Source organism: Rana temporaria, chromosome 4, assembly GCF_905171775.1.
Source record: "Rana temporaria chromosome 4, aRanTem1.1, whole genome shotgun sequence".
NCBI lineage: Eukaryota > Metazoa > Chordata > Amphibia > Anura > Ranidae > Rana > Rana temporaria.
Window position 1 is genome coordinate 465,687,048 of NC_053492.1, and position 20,823 is coordinate 465,707,870.

The 20,823-nt window shown below is 49.8% G+C and overlaps 1 protein-coding gene across 1 annotated transcript in view; it reads left to right on the forward strand.

The window, feature by feature from the left end:
• The window catches only part of PLCB1 (phospholipase C beta 1), an 825,411-nt gene that overhangs the window by 719,330 nt on the left and 85,258 nt on the right, over positions 1–20,823 (forward strand). Inside the window, exons 27-30 of the mRNA XM_040351701.1 lie at positions 4,969–5,149; positions 13,810–13,886; positions 14,003–14,092; positions 18,896–18,953. Of these exons, the coding sequence (XP_040207635.1) occupies positions 4,969–5,149; positions 13,810–13,886; positions 14,003–14,092; positions 18,896–18,953 (406 nt within the window). The remainder of the gene's footprint in view (positions 1–4,968; positions 5,150–13,809; positions 13,887–14,002; positions 14,093–18,895; positions 18,954–20,823) is intronic.

Genomic DNA, 20,823 nt, shown 5'->3' on the forward strand with positions numbered 1-20,823 from the left:
AAATTGTCGCTCTTTTTTTGTTTATAGCACAAAAAATAAAGGGCCAGATTCTTGTAGAATCTGCGGCGGCGTCGCGTAAGCCATTTACACTACACCGCCGCAAATTACTGGAGCAAGTGCCGTATTCTCCAAGCACTTGCTCCGTAATTTGCGTCGGCGTAGTGTAATTGGCCCGGCGTAAGGCCGCGTAATTCAAAGGGGGCGGCTTGTATTTAAATTAAGCACGCCCCACGACGATCGAACTGCGCATGCGCCGGGCGGAAAAATAGCCCGGTGCGCATGCTCCAGCTCACGACGGAAAACGTCAATGACGCCGACGTGAGCGTCATTGACGTAAAGTCGTATTCGCGAACGACTTACGAAAACGACGTAAACGACGGAAAAAGCCGACGCTGACCCGACGCCATACTTAACATGGCATACGACGGACCTACGTAAACTTGCCCCTCATTATAGCAGGGGCAAGTTTACGCTTACGGAAACGTCGTAAAATCACTGCGTCGTCCGCGCGTACGTTCGGGAATCTCGCTTAACTAGCTAATTTGCATAGACGACGGGGAAAACGACGAGGCGACACCTAGCGGCGGGGAAAAAAAATTGCATTTAAGATCTGACAGCGTAAGAGCCTTACGCCTGTCAGATCTAAGGGATATCTATGCGTAACTGATTCTAAGAATCAGTCGCATATATACCCTGGGCCAGATTAGGACTTACGACGGCGCAAATGGTGTTGCGCCGTCGTAACGCCTTTGAGAATCTGGCCCAAAAACCGCAGAGGTGATCAAATACCACCAAAAGAAAACTCTATTTGTGAGAAAAAAAGGACGCCAATTTTGTTTGGGAGCCACGTCGCACGACTGCGCAATTGTCGGTTAAAGCGACGCAGTGCCGAATCGCAAAAAGGGGCCTGGTCCTTTACCTGCATAACGGTCCGGGTCTTAAGTGGTTAACTGAACAAGCTGAAGTTAGAAGCCGATTGGCTGCCATGCCCAGATGCGCCAGATTTTGCACGCTCCAGTCTTAGTAAATCACCCCCAATATGTTTTCTTCATCTCTTCCTTTTGCATGGTGTACTTTCTTCTTTTACAGACTTGTAGGTAGATTCACGCAGGGGCGCCTAACTTTAGGGCGGCCTAGCCTAGCCTTTTTAGGCTACACCGCCGTAGTAGTGATTCTCAAACCACTTACCTGCTAATTTTCGGCGGCGTAGCCTAAAACAAGCGGGTGTAAGGGCGCCTAATTCAAAGAGATATATGTCCAAATTACCAGTGGGGCCGCATTAAACCGGAAAGCGGGCCGAAATTGGCCCATGGGCCGGACTTTGGACATGCCTGACCTAAGTGAATAGTGTTGGAGATTGTCAGACAGCTTGGGGTAGGGAGGCTGGGAGAGGCTCAGTAGAAGTCCTGGAGGTGAGCATGGGAGGAGGTGTTGTATGGAAATGAGGCTTGACCTCACGTTTTTTGACACTGCGCATGCGCCGGGCGACTACATTTCCCAGTGCGCATTGCGGCTGAGTAGGCCGTACGGGCCTATTGATTTTGACACGGACGTAAACTACGTAACTCCCGATTCGCGGAACAACTTACGCAAACGACGTTAACATTTCGAAATTTGCGAACGGCGGCCATACTTAACATTGGCTAGGCCACTAGAGCATAGCTCTAACTTTAGGCGGCCTATCCCTTACGGAAACTACGTAATTCGACGGCGTAGGCCTGGCGTACGTTTGCGTTCGGTCGGGAATCGGCGTATGCCCTCATTTACATAATCTACGCCGGACGCAATGGAAGCGCCATCTAGCGGCCAAAAGAAACATTGCAATCTAAGATAGAACAGCGCAAGTCGGCCTATCTTAGATATGTTTAAGCGTATCTCTGTTTGAGCATACACTTAAACATAGGTCGGCGTAGATTCAGAGTTAGGTCGGCTTATCTGTAGATAAGCCGACCTAACTCTTTGTGAATCTACCTATTGGAATCCTGAAGAGGGTGGTTGTTGTATCAGTAAAATATCCCCGTATTTTGGGCGTGACTCCGGCTGGCGGCGGCGCGGTGGAAAAGCAATTTGTGTGTGGTTGGATCTTTTTCGGTGGCAGCCGCATACAAATGAGCTCTTTATCAATGGATATCAGAAATGTTTCTTCTAGCAGAAAATAACATGAGCTACAATGTAGCAATCAGCACTTTGCTGGATTTGACACTAAATGAAGGCTTAGAGGCCGGCGCCGCGTCGGTGAGATTGTCACTCCTCACATCGAGAGGAAGGGGGGGGGAGATTTTTTTGCTGACATTGAATTTGATGAAATTGGATGTTTCAGGAGTCCGGTAATGAAAATATAAGAGTTTTCTCTTGCGGTGATTTGGGTTGGGTGGATTGTGGAGATGCTGGGCTGGTTGCTGTTATTAGCGGTAATGCCGATCGCTCCGATAGGGACAGATCGGGCCACCCGAGTGAGCGAGATCAAAGGTGCTCCTAATGTGCTGTACTCACGGCTCCGTACAATCCTCCTCGCCACTTTTATCTGGAACGCATTAAGCATGTTAATCAGGTCTGGCTGCAAGAGCAACCCCAGGCAGCGAGTGAAATCAAGCAGCAAGGTGATTAAAGCCGAACGCCAGGCCAACTTCTAAGGGCCACGGCTTACAAAACCTATATGGGAGCCAGGGCCGTCTTTCATATTGATTGGATCCTGGGCAAACACCCCCCCCCCTCCCATTCAATTGCACTCTACCCCTGCTATAAATCATACAATAAACAGCATCTAGGCTCAAAATCAGGCATGGCATGTTTTTTGGCATGGCATTTTTAGCGGTACTGCGACATTGCGGCGGACAGATCGGACATTTTTTGGAAACCATTGACATGTATACAGCGAACAATGCTATAAAAATGCACTGATTACTGTGTAAATGTCACTAGCAGGGAAGAGGTTAACACCAGGGGCCGATCGAGGGGTTAAATGTGTGTTCCCTAGGTGTGTTCCTAACTGTTTGGGGATAGGACTGACTGGGGGAGGAGACATATCACTGTTCCTATGTACTAGGAACACACAATCTTTCTCCTCTCCCCTGACAGAACATGCTGGCTCTTGTGAATGTGATCGCGGGTGGCCAGCGGCAATCGCGCCTGCCGGCCACGCGCATCGGGACCCCCGGAATGCTGCGGGCGCGTGCCTCCGGTGGCTCTTAAATGGAACAACGTACCCAAACGTTGTTTTGCCCGGCCGTGCCATTCTGCCAATGTATATTGGAGCGAGACGGTCGGCAAGTGGTTAAGGCTTGATGAAGACTAACATCATCTCCTAATGGCACTGAAGGCGGGATCTCCAATTTCTATGGGAGCACAAATGATAAGTTTCCATTTACAAGTTTCTGAGGGTGCAAGGTAAAGATATTAGGATTCCAGGCTGAGTACCAGCTCCTTAATAGCATACCTCTGGACAGGGGTGGACTGACCATTAGGGCACTTGGGCACTGCCCGAGTGCCCCATGTGCCACTAGGGGGCCCCATCAGGGTTGCTAGCCTCAGTAAAACCAGGGACAGTATGAAAAAATCTGTGTTTTTAAAAAAAATCCCAAGATTATAGCTGCCCCGCCTCTCCAGTACCTTTTCAGTGTGTGTATGTGTATTCTGTGTGTATGTATACTGTGTGTGTATATTGTGTATGTATACTGTATGTGTGTCTATACTGTGTGTGTATACTGTATGTGTGTGTGTATACTGTGTATGTATACTGTATGTGTGTATACTGTCTGTGTATATTGTGTATGTATACTGTATGTGTATGTATACTGTATGTGTGTGTATACTGTCTGTGTATATTGTGTATGTATACTGTATGTGTGTGTGTATACTGTCTGTGTATATTGTGTATGTATACTGTATGTGTGTATATTGTGTATGTATACTGTATGTGTGTGTATACTGTGTATGTACTGTATGTGTGTGTGTATACTGTCTGTGTATATTGTGTATGTATACTGTATGTGTGTGTGTATACTGTCTGTGTATATTGTGTATGTATACTGTATGTGTGTATATTGTGTATGTATACTGTATGTGTGTGTGTGTATACTGTGTATGTACTGTATGTGTGTGTGTATACTGTCTGTGTATATTGTGTATGTATACTGTATGTGTGTGTGTATTGTGTATGTATACTGTATGTGTGTATATTGTGTATGTATACTGTATGTGTGTGTATACTGTGTATGTACTGTATGTGTGTGTGTATACTGTCTGTGTATATTGTGTATGTATACTGTATGTGTGTGTGTATTGTGTATGTATACTGTATGTGTGTGTGTATACTGTGTATGTACTGTATGTGTGTGTGTATACTGTCTGTGTATATTGTGTATGTATACTGTATGTGTGTGTGTATTGTGTATGTATACTGTATGTGTGTGTATACTGTGTATGTACTGTATGTGTGTGTGTATATTGTGTATGCATACTGTATGTGTGTGTGTCTATACTGTGTGGCCCCATAATCTCCTATTGCCCGGTGGCCCCATAATCTCCTATTGCCCGGGGGCCCCATAATCTCCTATTGCCCGGGGGCCCCATAATCTCCTATTGCCCGGTGGCCCCCATAGTCTCCTATTGCCCGGGGGGCCCCATAGTCTCCTATTGCCTGGGGGGCCCCATAGTCTCCTATTGCCTGGGGGGCCCCATAGTCTCCTATTGCCCGGGGAGCCCCATAGTCTCCTATTGCCCGGGGGGCCCCATAGTCTCCTATTGCCCGGGGGGCCCCATAGTCTCCTATTGCCTGGGGGGCCCCATAGTCTCCTATTGCCCGGGGGCCCCATAGTCTCCTATTGCCCGGGGGCCCCATGAGTTGTCAGTCCGCCCCTGCCTCCATTTTCTGGAACCTGTAGAATAGAAGGTATATGGGGGAAGCCATGCAGACGGAGCGTTTGTCGGATGCTGGCTGTGCTGACTCTTTACTTCTTCTCCTCTCAGGTGTGAATCGGGGAGTCCGGATCACAATTCTTCTTCCGTTGAACAAGATTTATCCGCATTGGATGCAGAAATGGCGCAGAAATTGGTAGAGCTGAAGGAACAACAGCAACAGCAGCTTCTCAACCTCCGACAAGAACAATACTACAGTGAGAAATACCAGAAGAGAGAGCACATCAAACAGGTGAGCGGATGTCCCGTCACATGGAATCCTTCGTCTGTATGGAACCCTAGGACCTCCCATTGCGCACCTCTTCTTTATACATTGCTAGTTGTCTGGCTGTCATGCCCATCCAGCGGCTTCAATTTTGGAGGCACTGAGGCTGAACAAGTATGTCCATTTCGATGCAGGTGACTTTATTCTGAAGCCTTGTATTCTGAAGGCGAAACACATCGTTTTTCTCGTCGAGTTCCTTGTTAGGCCGTCGAGGAACTCGACAAGGCAAGTTTCTCCGTTCCCGTCGAGGAAAAAAGAAGACATGCTCTCTTTTTGGCTCGACGGGATCCTCGACAGTTTCCTTGTCGAAAAATGTACACACGACAAAAAAAAAAATCCCAGCAAGTTTCTTGCTGGTTTTTGCCGAGAAACTCGGTCGTGTGTACGAGGCCTGACTGCCTAATCCACATGCTGGTTTGGGGTCAGTGACTCAGAAGCAGGGCCACCATCAGGAATTATGGGGCCCCTTACACAGCTTCAGGCATGGGCCACCTGGAGCTGAGAACCAGGGGGGGGGGGGGCCGGGGGGGTTGTGCTAACGCCTCAAATTGAGGAGCGGTGGGTCTGCCGCGAATTGACATGCGGGGGGGGGTACCGCCACTAAATTGAGAAGCGGGGGGCGTGAATTGAGAAGCGGGGGCGTGAATTGAGAAGCGGGGGCGTGAATTGAGAGGCGGGGGGGCGTGAATTGAAAGGCGGGGGGCGTGAATTGAGAAGCGGGGGGCGTGAATTGGGAAGCGGGGGGCCTGAATTGATAGGCGGGGGGCGTGAATTGAGAAGCGGGGGGGCGTGAATTAAGAGGCGGGGGGCGTGAATTGAGAAGCGGGGGGCGTGAATTGGGAAGCGGGGGCGTGAATTGAGAGGCGGGGGGCGTGAATTGAGAAGCGGGGGGCGTGAATTGGGAAGCGGGGGGCCTGAATTGAGAGGCGGGGGGCGTGAATTGAGAAGCGGGGGGCGTGAATTGAGAGGCGGAGGGGTGCCACGAATTGAGAGGCGGGGGGCGTGAGTTGAGAAGCGGGGGGTGTAAATAATTGAGAGGCGGGGGGCATGAATTGAGAAGCGGGGGGGCGTGAATTGAGAGGCGGGGGGCGTGAATTGAGAAGCGGGGGGCGAGAATTGGGAAGAGGGGGGCCTGAATTGAGAGGCGGGGGGCGTGAATTGAGAAGCGGGGGGCGTGAATTGAGAGGCGGAGGGGTGCCACGAATTGAGAGGCGGGGGGCGTGAGTTGAGAAGCGGGGGGCGTAAATAATTGAGAGCTGCCGCCGCAAATTGAGGTCGGGGTGCTTTGGGTGCTGACAAACAAAAAAGGGGGGGTTGCCCTGGGGACCTCTTATAAAAAAAAAAGGGGGGGTAGCCATCCGGGGCCCTGGGGACCTCTGGGCCCTTTAATAAAAAGAAAAAAATATATATATAAAACATTTTTTATAAAAAAAAAAAGGGGGGGGGGGGTTGCCCTCCGGGCCCCTTAAAAAAAAAAGGGAGTTGCCATCTGGGCCCCTTACAGGTGTACTGCCTGTACCCCCCTGATGGCGGCCCTGCTCAGAAGGCATTGAAGCTAGGTACATGGCAATCTCAGAAGAAGATCAATGGCAGTCTATGTATTCCTGTTAGTATAGCTTTTCAACTGTATCTCACTGACACCAAGAATTCCTCCTAATGAGACCAATGATGGGGCACTATTCCCCAATAATGATACCAATGATGGGGAACTATTCCTCCAAATGAGACCAATGATGGGGCACTATTCCTCCTATAGAGACCAATGATGGGGAACGATTCCTCCTTAATGATACCAATGATGGGGAACTATTCCTCCTTAATGATACCAATGATGGGGCACTATTCCTCCTATAGAGACCAATGATGGGGAACTATTCCTCCTTAATGATACCAATGATGGGGCGCTATTCCTCCATAATGATACCAATGATGGGGAACTATTCCTCCATAATGATACCAATGATGTGGCGCTATTCCTCTCCCTAATACCAAATGTGGTGGTGCTTACTCCCGCTGATGCCAGGAAAAGCACTGGCCCTTAGTGTAAGAAGTTTTGGAGACCCCTGGTCTAGTTCCTTGTTTTATACTGGAACCTCTATGCATTGATGGAGGACATCCAACAGGTGGTCACCATGGGGCGGTCATCTTGTAGTCTTGTAGTCATCTTGGGGCCACCCATAGATTTGCCTTGTGGGGATCAAACATGCCACCCCCACTCACTGGCGTAGCAAGGGGGGGGGGAGGGGGTGCTGGGGCCCCGGGCGCGAAATTTAGGGGGACGACTTTCCGTGCCTCCACCTAATTTTAAATCCCTGTGTCACCGACACGGATGTCCGGACTCCGGACCGGCCAGCGGCCACCATGTTTAATGTCCTCCAGCGCCCTGTGATTGGGCATATGGGGGTCATGTGAGGAGTGGGGCTGGAAGTCCCGCCTCCGCACATGACCGCCATACACCCAATCACAGAGCGCCGGGAAAGTCTGAACATCGCGGCGGCCGGCGGGAGACGTCAGGCACTGCAAGTGTAAGCCGCCGTCTTCCCCTGCGGTACGGCGCTGTGTGGAGGGAGTTGCAGCATGGAGCGGGCATGCTGGGTGTGGATGGCGCTGGCGGCCGGCGGGGAAGAGAGTCGGGACTCCGAAGCAGTTCTGGGGTCCTGTCCGTCCTGAGGAGAGTCCTGGAGGAGTCTCTGGAGAAGAGCAGAGTCAGACAGAGGTAAGGAGGACTCTGAGGATCGATTTTCACCAAGCTGGGGGGAGGGGGGTGCGAGTATTGCAGGAAGTAGGACTTCTACTGTAGGTGTCAGTGTAGGTGTCAGTGTAGGTGTCAGTGTAGGTGTCAGTGTCAGTGTATGTGTCAGTGTAGGTGTCAGTGTCAGTGTATGTGTCAGGTCAGTGCAGGGGTCAGTGCAGGGGTCAGTGCAAGTGTCGGTGTAAGTGTCGGTGTCAGTGTATGTGTCAGTGTAGGTGTCAGGTCAGTGTAGATGTCGGTGCAGGGGTCAGTGCAGGGGTCAGTGTCGGTGTAAGTGTCGGTGTCAGTGTATGTGTCAGGTCAGTTCAGGTGTCAGTGTCAGTGTCGGTGTCAGTGTCGGTGTATGTGTCAGGTCAGGTCAGTGCAGGGGTCAGTGTAAGTGTCAGTGTAGGTGTATGTGTCAGGTCAGTGTATGTGTCAGGTCAGTGTATGTGTCAAGTCAGGTCAGTGCAGGGGTCAGGTCAGTGTAGGTATCAGTGTCAGTGCAGGGGTCAGTGTAGGTGTCAGTGTTAGTGTAAGTGTCAGGTCAGTGTATGTGTCAGGTCAGGTCAGTGTAGGGGTAGGTGTCAGTGTAGGGGTAGGTGTCAGTGTAGGGGTAGGTGTCAGTGTAGGGGTAGGTGTCAGTGTCAGTGTATGTGTCAGTGTAGGTGTCAGTGTCAGTGTATGTGTCAGGTCAGTGTAGGGGTAGGTGTCAGTGTAGGGGTAGGTGTCGGGTCAGTGTAGGTGTCAGTGTAGGTGTCAGTGTAGGTGTCGGGTCAGTGTGTAGGTGTCGGGTCAGTGTAGGGGTCAGGTCAGTGTAGGGGTCAGGTTAGTGTTAGGGGTCAGTGTAGGTGTCAGTGTAGGTGTCGGGTTTGTGTAGGGGTCAGGTTAGTGTAGGTGTCAGTGTAGGGGTCAGTGTAGGTGTCAGTGTTAGGGGTCAGTGTTAGGTGTCAGTGTCAGTGTAGGTGTCGGGTCAGTGTAGGTGTCGGGTCAGTGTAGGTGTCGGGTCAGTGTAGGTGTCGGGTCAGTGTTAGGGGTCAGTGTTAGGGGTCAGTGTAGGGGTCAGGTCAGTGTAGGGGTCAGGTTAGTGTAGGGGTCAGTGTAGGTGTCAGTGTCAGTGTAGGTGTCGGGTCAGTGTAGGTGTCGGGTCAGTGTAGGTGTCGGGTCAGTGTAGGTGTCGGGTCAGTGTAGGGGTCAGTGTAGGGGTCAGTGTAGGGGTCAGTGTAGGGGTCAGTGTAGGTGTCAGTGTAGGTGTCAGTGTTAGGGGTCAGTGTAGGTGTCAGTGTAGGTGTCAGTGTAGGTGTCGGGTCAGTGTAGGTGTCAGTGTAGGTGTCAGTGTAGGTGTCAGTGTAGGTGTCAGTGTAGGGGTCAGTGTAGGTGTCAGTGTAGGTGTCGGGTCAGTGTAGGTGTCGGGTCAGTGTAGGTGTCAGTGTAGGTGTCGGGTCAGTGTAGGTGTCGGGTCAGTGTAGGTGTCGGGTCAGTGTAGGTGTCAGTGTAGGTGTCAGTGTAGGTGTCAGTGTAGGGGTAGGTGTCAGTGTAGGGGTAGGTGTCAGTGTAGGTGTCAGTGTAGGTGTGTAGGTGTCGGGTCAGTGTGTAGGTGTCAGGTCAGTGTAGGGGTCGGGTCAGTGTAGGTGTCAGTGTTAGGGGTCAGTGTAGGTGTCAGTGTAGGTGTCAGTGTAGGTGTCGGGTCAGTGTAGGTGTCAGTGTAGGTGTCAGTGTAGGTGTCAGTGTAGGTGTCGGGTCAGTGTAGGTGTCAGTGTAGGTGTCAGTGTAGGTGTCAGTGTAGGTGTCAGTGTAGGTGTCGGGTCAGTGTAGGTGTCAGTGTAGGTGTCAGTGTAGGTGTCAGTGTAGGTGTCGGGTCAGTGTAGGTGTCAGTGTAGGTGTCAGTGTAGGTGTCAGTGTAGGTGTCGGGTCAGTGTAGGTGTCAGTGTAGGGGTAGGTGTCAGTGTAGGTGTCAGTGTAGGTGTCAGTGTAGGTGTCAGTGTAGGGGTAGGTGTCAGTGTAGGTGTCGGTGTAGGTGTCAGTGTAGGTGTCAGTGTAGGGGTAGGTGTCAGTGTAGGGGTAGGTGTCAGTGTAGGTGTCAGTGTAGGTGTGTAGGTGTCGGGTCAGTGTAGGTGTCAGTGTAGGTGTCAGTGTAGGTGTCAGTGTAGGGGTAGGTGTCAGTGTAGGTGTCAGTGTAGGTGTCAGTGTAGGGGTAGGTGTCAGTGTAGGGGTAGGTGTCAGTGTAGGTGTGTAGGTGTCGGGTCAGTGTGTAGGTGTCAGGGTCAGTGTAGGGGTCAGGTTAGTGTAGGAGTCAGTGTAGGGGTCAGGGATCAGTGCCATTACCGGTTGAACTTTCACATATACACGATCGGCGGCTCTATAGCCTGCCAATTGTGTATATGTGCTGGCTGCGTGCCCCCCTACCCCCCTCCAGTACTGCCGCCACCCCCCCTCCTGACCCCTCACCTTCAATCCCAGGATCCGCTGCCCCATCTGCGGCCCGGGACCGGCTCGGGAGGGTGTCAGGAGGTAAGATGGGAGGGAGACCAGCATGTTCCTCCTTGCTGATCTCCCACCAGGCTGTGAATGCAGAAGTGATGTGTATTACATCCGCATTCACCTGTCAGTCATCTGGCTGCTATAGCCAGAGAGAAGAAGCAGATCTGTGCTACATCAGCTTCTTTTGGGGTCCCCAGGTGACATTAGGGGTCCTAGAGACCCCTAATGTCTCCATAAAGAGGACCTGTCAGTGTACCTGTGCTATTATATAGGGGGATTTGTATCCCCCTATGTAATGGCAATGACATCAAGTGTAAAAAAACATAAAAAGAGGGCCAAAATTTGTAACTATATAAAAAGTTTAAAAAAAATCTCCAAAATGTTTAAGTCCCCCACGTTTACGCACATATAAACGTGGATGTTTATATAAAGGGGGGGGGGGCGAAAAAAATTTCCGCCCCGGGCGCCCATAACTCTGGTTACGCCACTGCCCCCACTTGACTCCTCCCACCGATTTCCGAGAGCCCCGTAAATTCTCACCGTAAAACCATTCCACACATTAGGCAATTCATTGAAGTATTTAAGCCAATTCACATTCTTGGATGGTTGAGTGATCCTCTGCGATTCGGGATTGTTCTCAGAGTAAGGTGCAATTAAAGTCGTCCCCCCAACCCCCCCCCCCCCCCCCAGGCTCCATTTAAATTAATATTTGTTCAGACGACTTAAATCCACTTTACACAAGAATGAGCCAACTGTTCTTCTATCAGGTATTTCATTGATGAATTGTTCATTGTTCACAACTGGAAAGATTCTTCTTCTTTTTTCTCTCTCTGACAAATAACAATCCATAATTACGGGTTGCGTGTTTCTACGCTCTGGGCTTTTTATCACCTTCTTATAATTCTGCGCACAGTTAGAGAATTTTCTCCCGCAGATTTTCTTTACATTGGACTTCTCTATCTACTAGAATTATCAGCTCAGTAATCCGAGAAAACACCGGGGGCCCAGATTCTCGTAGAATGGTCTAACTTAGGGCGGGCGTAACGTATCTGATTTACAAGTCTTACAGGCAAGTGCTTTATTCACAAAGAACTTGCCTGTAAAGTTGCGGCAGCGTCGCGTAAATCACCCGGCGCAAGCCCGCCTCATTCAAATTAGCCGGGTAGGGGGGAGTGGAGCATTTAAATTAAGCGAACGTAATGCGCATGCGCCGTCCGGAAAATATCCCAGGGTGCATTCCTCCAAATGACGTCATTGGTTTCGACGTGAACGTAAATGGCGTCCAGCCCCATGGATGACTTACGCAAACGACGTAAATTTTTAAATTTCGACGCGGGAACGACGGCCATACTTAACATTGGTTGCCCCTCATATAGCAGGGGCAACTTTAGGCCGCGCAAATCTAACGTAAACGTCATAACTTCACTGTGTCGATCGCGCGTACGTTCGGGAATTTGCGTATTTAGCTAATTTGCATACTCGACGGGGAAAACGACGGAGGCGACACCTAGCGGCGAAAAAAAAAATTGCATTTAAGATCCGACAGCGTAAGAGCCTTACGCCTGTCAGATCTAATGGTTATCTATGCGTAACTGATTCTAAGGCTGCTTTCACATTGCAGCGTCGAGCCGCGGTGACGGTATAGCCGCGCTATTTGTAGCGCGGCTATACCATCGTGTTTACCACGATATTCGGCCGCTAGCGGTGAGGTTTTAACCCCGCTAGTGTCCGAAAAAGGGTTAATACCGCCCGCGTCGCGGGCGGTATTACCGCGGTATTACTGCGCTTTCCCATTGATTTCAATGGGAAGGCGCGGTATAGGAGCGGTGAACACACCGGTAAAGACGCGGCTAGCAGGACTTTTGAAACGTTCCTGCTAGCGCACCGCTTCAATGTGAAAGCCTTCGGGCTTTCACATTGAAGACTACAGGGCATGATTTTTCATGCGGTATAGCAGCGCTATTTTTAGCGCTGTACCGCATGAAAAACGCCCCAATGTGAAAGGGGCCTAAAAATCAGTCGCATAGATACGACGGCCCAGATTAGGACTTACGACGGCGTACATGGCGTTGCGCCCGTCGTAAGCCCTTTGAGAATCTGGGCCCGGGAAGGTAGTCTGCGTCAAATTTGAAAGATAGAAGGGGGCTGCCTGTGCTAGGCTGTCCTGAAATGCCAGTTGCTGGGCTGTATTGCTGATCCAATGGTTCCAATTATGCCCCGTACACATGATCGATGAGCAAGTTTGGGGTGGAGGAACTTGACTGGCCTGCACAGAGTCCTGACCTCAACCCAAGTCAAAATTTTCCTTGTCTTGCAAAACACTCTCAAACCAAGTTGCTCCTCTCAAGATAAGGTTTTACTGTACCTGTTACAGTGTGAGCCTTGTTGGGGTAGCGGTTATTTCCATTATATTACAGCTCTTCATTGAAACTACCATGACACTTCTGACCAGGGCAGCCATCACACATTTTGGGGCCCCTTACACAGCTTTAGGCAGGGCCCCCCTGGAGCAGAGAACCGGGGGGTGGGGTGGTTGCTGACAAAAAAAAAACAAGTGTAATCTCTTCTCTCCTGACACAAGATAATAATAAGCGGGTTGGGGAGCCCTGGGGACCATCGGGTGCAAAAAAAATGGGAGGGGGCCGGCCGGGCCCGTAAGGAGGAGTCCTGGGGACCATTGGGATTGGGCCTCTTACAGGTGTAATGCAAAAAAAAAAAAAAACAGGAGGGGGGGCAAGCTGGGCCCCTTACAGGTGTAATACAAAAAATAAATAAATAAGAAAAACGGGAGGGGGCCAGCTGGGCCCTGGGGACCATTGGGCTCCTTACAGGTGTAATACAAAAAATAAATAGAAAAACGGGAGGGGGCCAGCCGGGCCTGTAAGGGGCCCTGGGGACCATCATGCCCCTTACAGGTGTAATGCAAAAAAAAATGGGAGGGTTTTCGGCCGGGCCCGTAAGGAGGGGTCCTGGGGACCATTGGGCCTCTTACAGGTGTAATGCCAAAAAATAAATAAATAAAAGGGAGGGGGCCAGCTGGGCCTGTAAGGGGACCTGGGGACCATTGGGCCCCTTACAGGTGTAATGCAAAAAAAAACAAAAAATGGGAGGTGGCTAGCTGGGGCTGTAAGGGGCCCTGGGGACCATCGGGCCCCTTCCAGGTGTAATGCTTGTACCCCCCTGATGGCGGCCCTGCCTCTGACTATTATTGTCTTGGAATGTTTGTTACCTTATTGTCTGTTTATGAAAACTTCCAATTTATTTTTGAAAAAAATAAAATAAAATTGGGAAAATGTTTCAACGCATTTTTCATACGAGTATTGTCCTACGCCGATTGTGACTTTAAAATCCCTTTTATTTGAGTTTTATTTCTCGTGATCTCCGATCACCTACATGCCGCGTCTCTCTATTCCAGCTCATCCAGAAACTCACCGATGTGGCGGAAGATTGCCAGAACAACCAGCTGAAAAAACTCAAGGAGACTTGTGAGAAGTAAGCAGCGGGCTTGAAAATCCATTTCGCGATCGGTGGGATCGTAGAATTTTTTTTTTTTTCTTATAACGTTTCACCTTTCTTCATCTTTTTCCGTTGCTCTTTTCCCTTCCCAGGGAAAAGAAAGAATTAAAGAAGAAGATGGACAAGAAACGACAAGAAAAAGTCACGGAAACGAAATCGAAAGACAAAAATCAAATGGAAGAGTAAGTTTGGTCCTCTGGTATGGGTGCGGGGGAGGGGAATGGTGTTGAATTACCCATAGAAAGGACCAAACCAGAGATTTAATAGATCATCATTACAGAATTGAATTTAAAGGGTAGCAATAAGAGTTTAGATCAATGTTATTGTATTTGTATTGACAGCTTTATTGTTAAAGTGACATTGTGCAAAATGAGCGTCTCCACCCGCAAGGTACACTCGCCAATTCACCTCAACCTCCGATTCCCGAATGCTCAAAGTGTTTCTTTAACCACTTGCTGACCGCCGCGCACACATATACGTCGACACAATGGCACAGGCAGGCAAATGGGCGGCGTACCTGTAAGTCCCTTTAACCGCTTCCGGACCGCCGCATGTACATATTCGTCGGCAGAATGGCACGGACAGGCACATTGGCGTACCTGTACGTCCCTGCCTAGACGTGGGTCGGGGGTCCGATCGGGACCCCCCCCCGGTACATGCGGCGGTTCCCGTGGCTGTCCTCGCGATCCGGGACGAGGGCGCGGCTATTCGTTTCTAGCCGCCCCCTCGCGATCGCTCCCCGTAGCTGAAGAACGGGGAGAGCTGTATGTAAACACGGCTTCCCCGTGCTTCACTGTGTCGGCGCATCGATCGCGTCATTCCCTTTTATAGGGAGACTCGATCGATGACGTCAGACCTACAGCCACACCCCCCTACAGTTGTAAACACACACTAGGTGAACACTAAATCCTACAGCTCCCCCTGTGGTTAACTCCCAAACTGCAACTGTCATTTTCACAATAAAGAATGCAATTTAAATGCATTTTTTGCTGTGAAAATGACAATGGTCCCAAAAATGTGTCAAAATTGTCTGATGTGTTCGCCATAATGTCGCAGTCACAAAAAAAATCGCTGATCGCCGCCATTAGTAGTAAAAAAAAACAAAAAACTATCCCCTATTTTGTAAACGCTATAAATTTTGCGCAAACCAATCGATAAACGCTTATTGCGATTTTTTTTACCAAAAATAGGTAGAAGAATATGTATCGGCCTAAACTGAGGAAATTTTTTTTATATATATGTTTTTTTGGGATATTTATTATAGCAAAAAGTTAAAAATATTGAATTTTTTTCAAAATTGTCGCTCTATTTTTGTTTATAGCACAAAAAATAAAAACTGCAGAGGTGATCAAATACCATCAAAAGAAAGCTCTATTTGTGGGGAAAAAAGGACGCCAATTTTGTTTGGGAGCCACGTCGCACGACCGTGCAATTGTCTGTTAAAGCGACGCAGTGCCGAATTGTAAAAACCCCTTGGGTCATTTAGCAGCATATTGGTCCGGTCCTTAAGTGGTTAAATTTGCCGCCCAGCAGGCACCCGCCGCGTGCCTCGTGAGTGCGCTCGCAGGTCCAGGGAACTCGATGTTCCCGGGCAGCCCGCGATTGCGGTCGGCAAAGCCAGAACAAGGGGAAGGCTTTGTAAATAAGACATTGCCCCGTTCTGCTTAGTGACATGTCACTGATCTGCTGTTCCCTGTGATCGGGAACAGTGATCAGTGACGTGTCACTGGTAGCTCCTCCCCCTAACAATGAGAATCACTCCCTAGGACACAGTTAACCCCACATTCTTGATAAAACTCTGCTGCCATCTACCTGGATGATGAAGGAGGAGATTTCGGCATGACAATGATCCCAAACACAAAGCCAAGTAAACTCTTAACCGCTTGCCGAACGCCTCACGCATTTATACGTTGGCAGAATGGCACGGCTGCGCAAAGTAACGTATATATACGTCACTTTGAACTTCGCGCTGTGCGGGCGCGCGCGCCCCCTGCCGCAAGCACCATGAACGCAAGCACTGGGAACAGCGGACAGTGGACTCGATGTCCCGCAATCGTGTCACGGAGCTGCAGAACGGGGCGATACCTAATTACCTATGTAAACAAGGCATCTCCCTGTTCTGCCTTCTGATATGACACTGATCGTCTACTCCCTGCCACCGGGAGCAGTGATCAGTGTCGTGTCACAGTAAGCCCAGCCCCCACACAGTTAGAATCACTCCCTAGGACACAGTTAACACCTTCAGCGCCACCTAGTGCTTAACCCCTTCGGAATTGCATACAGACAATCAGAATTTCCGACAAGAACTTTTCGGAAAATTTTGGAAAATTTGAGAACCAGCTCTCAAATTTTTGCTGTCGGAAATTCCAACAGATGGGGCCTACACACGGTCGAAATTTCTGACCAAAAGCTCACATCGACCTTTTTTTGTCAGAAATTCCAACCGTGTGTACGCGGCATTACAGCAGCAAAGGGTGGGCCGACTCAATACTGAGCCCTACAGACTGGGATGCCATTAACTACTTAAGACCAATATGCAGGTTAAGGAACAGGCCCCTTTTTGCGATTTGGCACTGCGTCGCTTTAACTGACAATTGCGCGGTCGTGCGACGTGGCTCCCAAACAAAATTGGCGTCCTTTTTTCCCCACAAATAGAGCTTTCTTTTGGTGGTATTTGATCACCTCTGCGGTTTTCATTTTTTGCGCTATAAACAAAAATAGAGCGACAATTTTGAAAAAAGTTCAATATTTTTTACTTTTTGCTATAATAAATATCCCAAAAAAAAGATATAAAAAAAACTTTTTTTTCCTCAGTTTAGGCCGATACGTATTCTTCTACCTATTTTTGGTAAAAAATATTGCAATAAGCGTTTATCGATTGGTTTGCGCAAAATGTATAGTGTTTACAAAATAGGGGATAGTTTTTATGGCATTTTTATTAATATTTTTTTTTACTAGTAATGGCGGCGATCAGCGTGTTTTTTCATGCCTGCGACAATATGGCAGACACATCGGACACTTTTGACACATTTTTGGGACCATTGTCATTTTCACAGCAAAATATGCTATAAAAATGCACTGATTACTGTTAAAATGACAATGGCAGTGAAGGGGTTAACCACTAGGGGGCGCTATGGGGTTATGTGTGCCCTAAGGGAGTGATTCTTACTGTAAGGTGGCGTGGCTGTAGGCATGACGTCACTGATCGTGGTCCCCAAATCAGGGAACAGACGATCACTGACACTGCCACAATGAAGAACAGGGAAGGTTTACATTAGGGTTGTCCCGATACCACTTTTTTAGGACTGAGTACGAGTACCGATACTTTTTTTCAAGTACTCGCCGATACCGAATACCGATACTTTTTTTTAAATGTGTCCCCAAATGCAGCCATGTCCCCCCACAAATCCAGCCATGTATCCCCCTATCCAGCCATTGTCTCCCCCCATGCAGCCATGTATCCCCCCCATCCAGCCATTGTCTCCCCCCATCCAGCCATTGTCACCCCCCATCCAGCCATTGTCACCCCCCATGCAGCCATTGTCACCCCCATGCAGCCATGTATCCCCCCATCCAGCCATTGTCACCCCCCATCCAGCAATGTATTCCCCCAGCCATTGTCTCCCCCCATCCAGCCATTGTCACCCCCCATGCAGCCATTGTCACCCCCCATCCAGCCATTGTCACCCCCCATGCAGCCATTGTCACCCCCCATGCAGCCATTGTCACCCCCCATGCAGCCATTGTCACCCCCCATGCAGCCATTGTCACCCCCCATGCAGCCATTGTCACCCCCCATCCAGCCATTGTCACCCCCCATGCAGCCATTGTCACCCCCCATGCAGCCATTGTCACCCCCATGCAGCCATGTATCCCCCCATCCAGCCATTGTCTCCCCCCATCCAGCAATGTATTCCCCCAGCCATTGTCTCCCCCCATCCAGCCATTGTCACCCCCCATGCAGCCATTGTCACCCCCCATCCAGCCATTGTCACCCCCCATGCAGCCATTGTCACCCCCCATGCAGCCATTGTCACCCCCCATCCAGCCATTGTCACCCCCCATGCAGCCATTGTCACCCCCCATGCAGCCATTGTCACCCCCCATGCAGCCATTGTCACCCCCCATGCAGCCATTGTCTCCCCCCATGCAGCCATTGTCTCCCCCCATGCAGCCATTGTCTCCCCCCATGCAGCCATTGTCTCCCCCCATGCAGCCATTGTCTCCCCCCATGCAGCCATTGTCTCCCCCCATCCAGCGTCTCCCCCCATGCAGCCATTGTCTCCCCCCATCCAGCCATTGTCTCCCCCCATCCAGCGTCTCCCCCCATGCAGCCATTGTCTCCCCCCATCCAGCTATTGTCTCCCCCCATACAGCCATTGTCTCCCCCCATACAGCCATTGTCTCCCCCCATCCAGCGTCTCCCCCCATGCAGCCATGTCCCGCTTATCTGCATCCCCGCTGCCGCCGACTGTGTAATACGTCGGGAACATTACAACTTTGAATTGCTGTAATGATTGGCGCCGCGCTGCGTATAGACACTCCCCCTCGCTCGAGATTGGACAGTTCACCCGAGCGAGGGGGAGTGTCTATGCGCGGTGCGAATCATTACAGCTATTCAAAGCTGTAATGTTCCCGGCGTATTACACAGTCGGCGGCAGCGGGGATGCGGCGAATGGCGGCGGGATCTGGCCCCATGCTTGCATCTCTGCGTTGGCGTAGCGTATCTTGTTTGCGCTATGGCGGCGTAATGTGCGCCCGCTCTCTGTGAATTTGGGCCTTTCTGAAAGAAGCTATAAAACGTCAAAATAAAAATGAGAAGCCTAAAAACCTATTCATATAAAAGAAATCCAAAGCCATTGTAGTTTCCCGTTATCCGCTGGTGTCGTTGGGGATTTTGGTACTGTTTATGTTCTTCTTTGTTGCAATACTTTAATTTCATAATACATGGACATTTAGTTGTGACCTTTCTATTTGCTCCACAGGGAGAAGACGGAGATGATCCGATCGTATATCCAGGAAGTGGTGCAGTACATTAAAAGGGTGCGTCTTTGATTTCATTGTGTGCGTATGGAATATCCACGTCTTAATGGTGAAGATGTGGTTACTGGCCCATGCTGGGCAGACTGGTACAGTCAGCGGAATAATGACTGTAATACATTAGGTAGTGGAAATATTGTGCTCACAGAAAAAAAAAACGAGTAATTTGTAGAGTAAAAATCCAATCTACAGCAACAAACAGGAAGTATGTCTGTAGAAGCGTAAACCATGGATGTCAGATCTATGGTTGGGTCTCGGGAGACGCGGGTGTAAGGTTTCACTTTGGTAATGAAGGCAAATAGAAAAAACGTTTTAGCCAGATTCAGAGAGAGTTACGCCGGCGTATCAGTAGATACGCCGACGTAACTCGGAATCTGCACCGTCGTAAGTTTAAGTGTATGCTCAAACTGAGATACACTTAAACCTAGCTAAGATACGACAGCCTGCGCCGTCGTATCTTAGGGTGCAATTTTTCAGTCGGCCGCTAGGTGCCGCTTCCGTTGAGTTTGGCGTAGAATATGTAAATGCCTAGATATGCCGATTCACAAACGTACGTGCGCCGGTCGCAGTAAAGATACGCCGTTTCCGTAAGAGGTACGCCGCGTAAAGATAAAGCTGCCCCCTAGGTGGTGTAGCCATTGTTAAGTATGGCCGTCGTTCCTGCGTCGAAATTTTAAAATTTTAACGTTGTTTGCGTAAGTCGCCCGTGAATGGGGCTGGACGTAATTTACGTTCACGTCGAAAACCAATACTTTCTTGCGGCGTACTTTGGAGCAATGCACACTGGGATATGTACACGGACGACGCATGCGCCGTTCGTAAAAAACGTCAATCACGTCGGGTCACCAAACGTTATCATAAAACACGCCCCCCCATCCTCATTTGAATTAGGCGCGCTTACGCCGGCCCCATTTACGCTACGCCGACCGAAAGTTAGGAGGCAAGTGCTTTGTGAATACAGTACTTGCCTCTCTGACCAAAGGCGGCGTAGCGTAAATACGATACGCTACGCCGCCTTGAAGATACGCGCCCCTACCTGAATCTAGATTTTTTTATTTTTCAGTCTTGAGCAGCCGTGCAGCGTAAGCAATCGGCATCCAACATCCAACTTTAGGTTGGACGGTTAATCTTTGAGAATGAAAGCTAGAAGCTGATTGGTTGCCATGCACAGCTGCTCCAGTCTTGGCCCATGCGGGACACTTCAAAATTGACCTGATCACTCCTATACTTGCCTTCCCTTCTAACCCTCATCATTTGGTTGGCGCTTACACACAACTAAGGACGCTCTGCCTTCTTCCATGTGACATCACTCTAGCCAGGTCATTGGCTGGTCAGTCAACCGGTGCCACATCAAGGAAGGAAGGGGAGAGGGTAGGCCCACTGATAGGAGAGGTACAGGCAGTCCACCTCCACCAGGCCTGGGCCCAATTGGGTCAGCAGGAGGGGCCCAGTTCTGGTAGGGGCTGTCTGTGGGAAGGGTCGCTATTAGAAATCATGAAGCCCTGTACAGCCTACCTGACCAGGACCCCCACATGATAGGGACTGAGCCTGACCACTCCTTCCCTTAGCCTGCAGGATATGTAACATACAGTATGTCTGTGTATTTAACATACAGGGTGCAAGTATAGGGTGTATACAATGTACAAAATGTAGGCGTCAGGAGTATGTAATGTACAGAGTGCAGGGGTCAGGACTGGGTAATGTACAGAGTGCAGGGCTTAGGGGTGGATAATGTACTGAGTGCAGGGCTCAGGAGTGGGAAATGTACAGAGTGCAGGGAGTGGGAAATGTACAGAGTGCAGGGAGTGGGAAATGTACAGTGTGCAGGGGTCAGGAGTGGGAAATGTACAGAGTGCAGGGCTCAGGAGTGGGA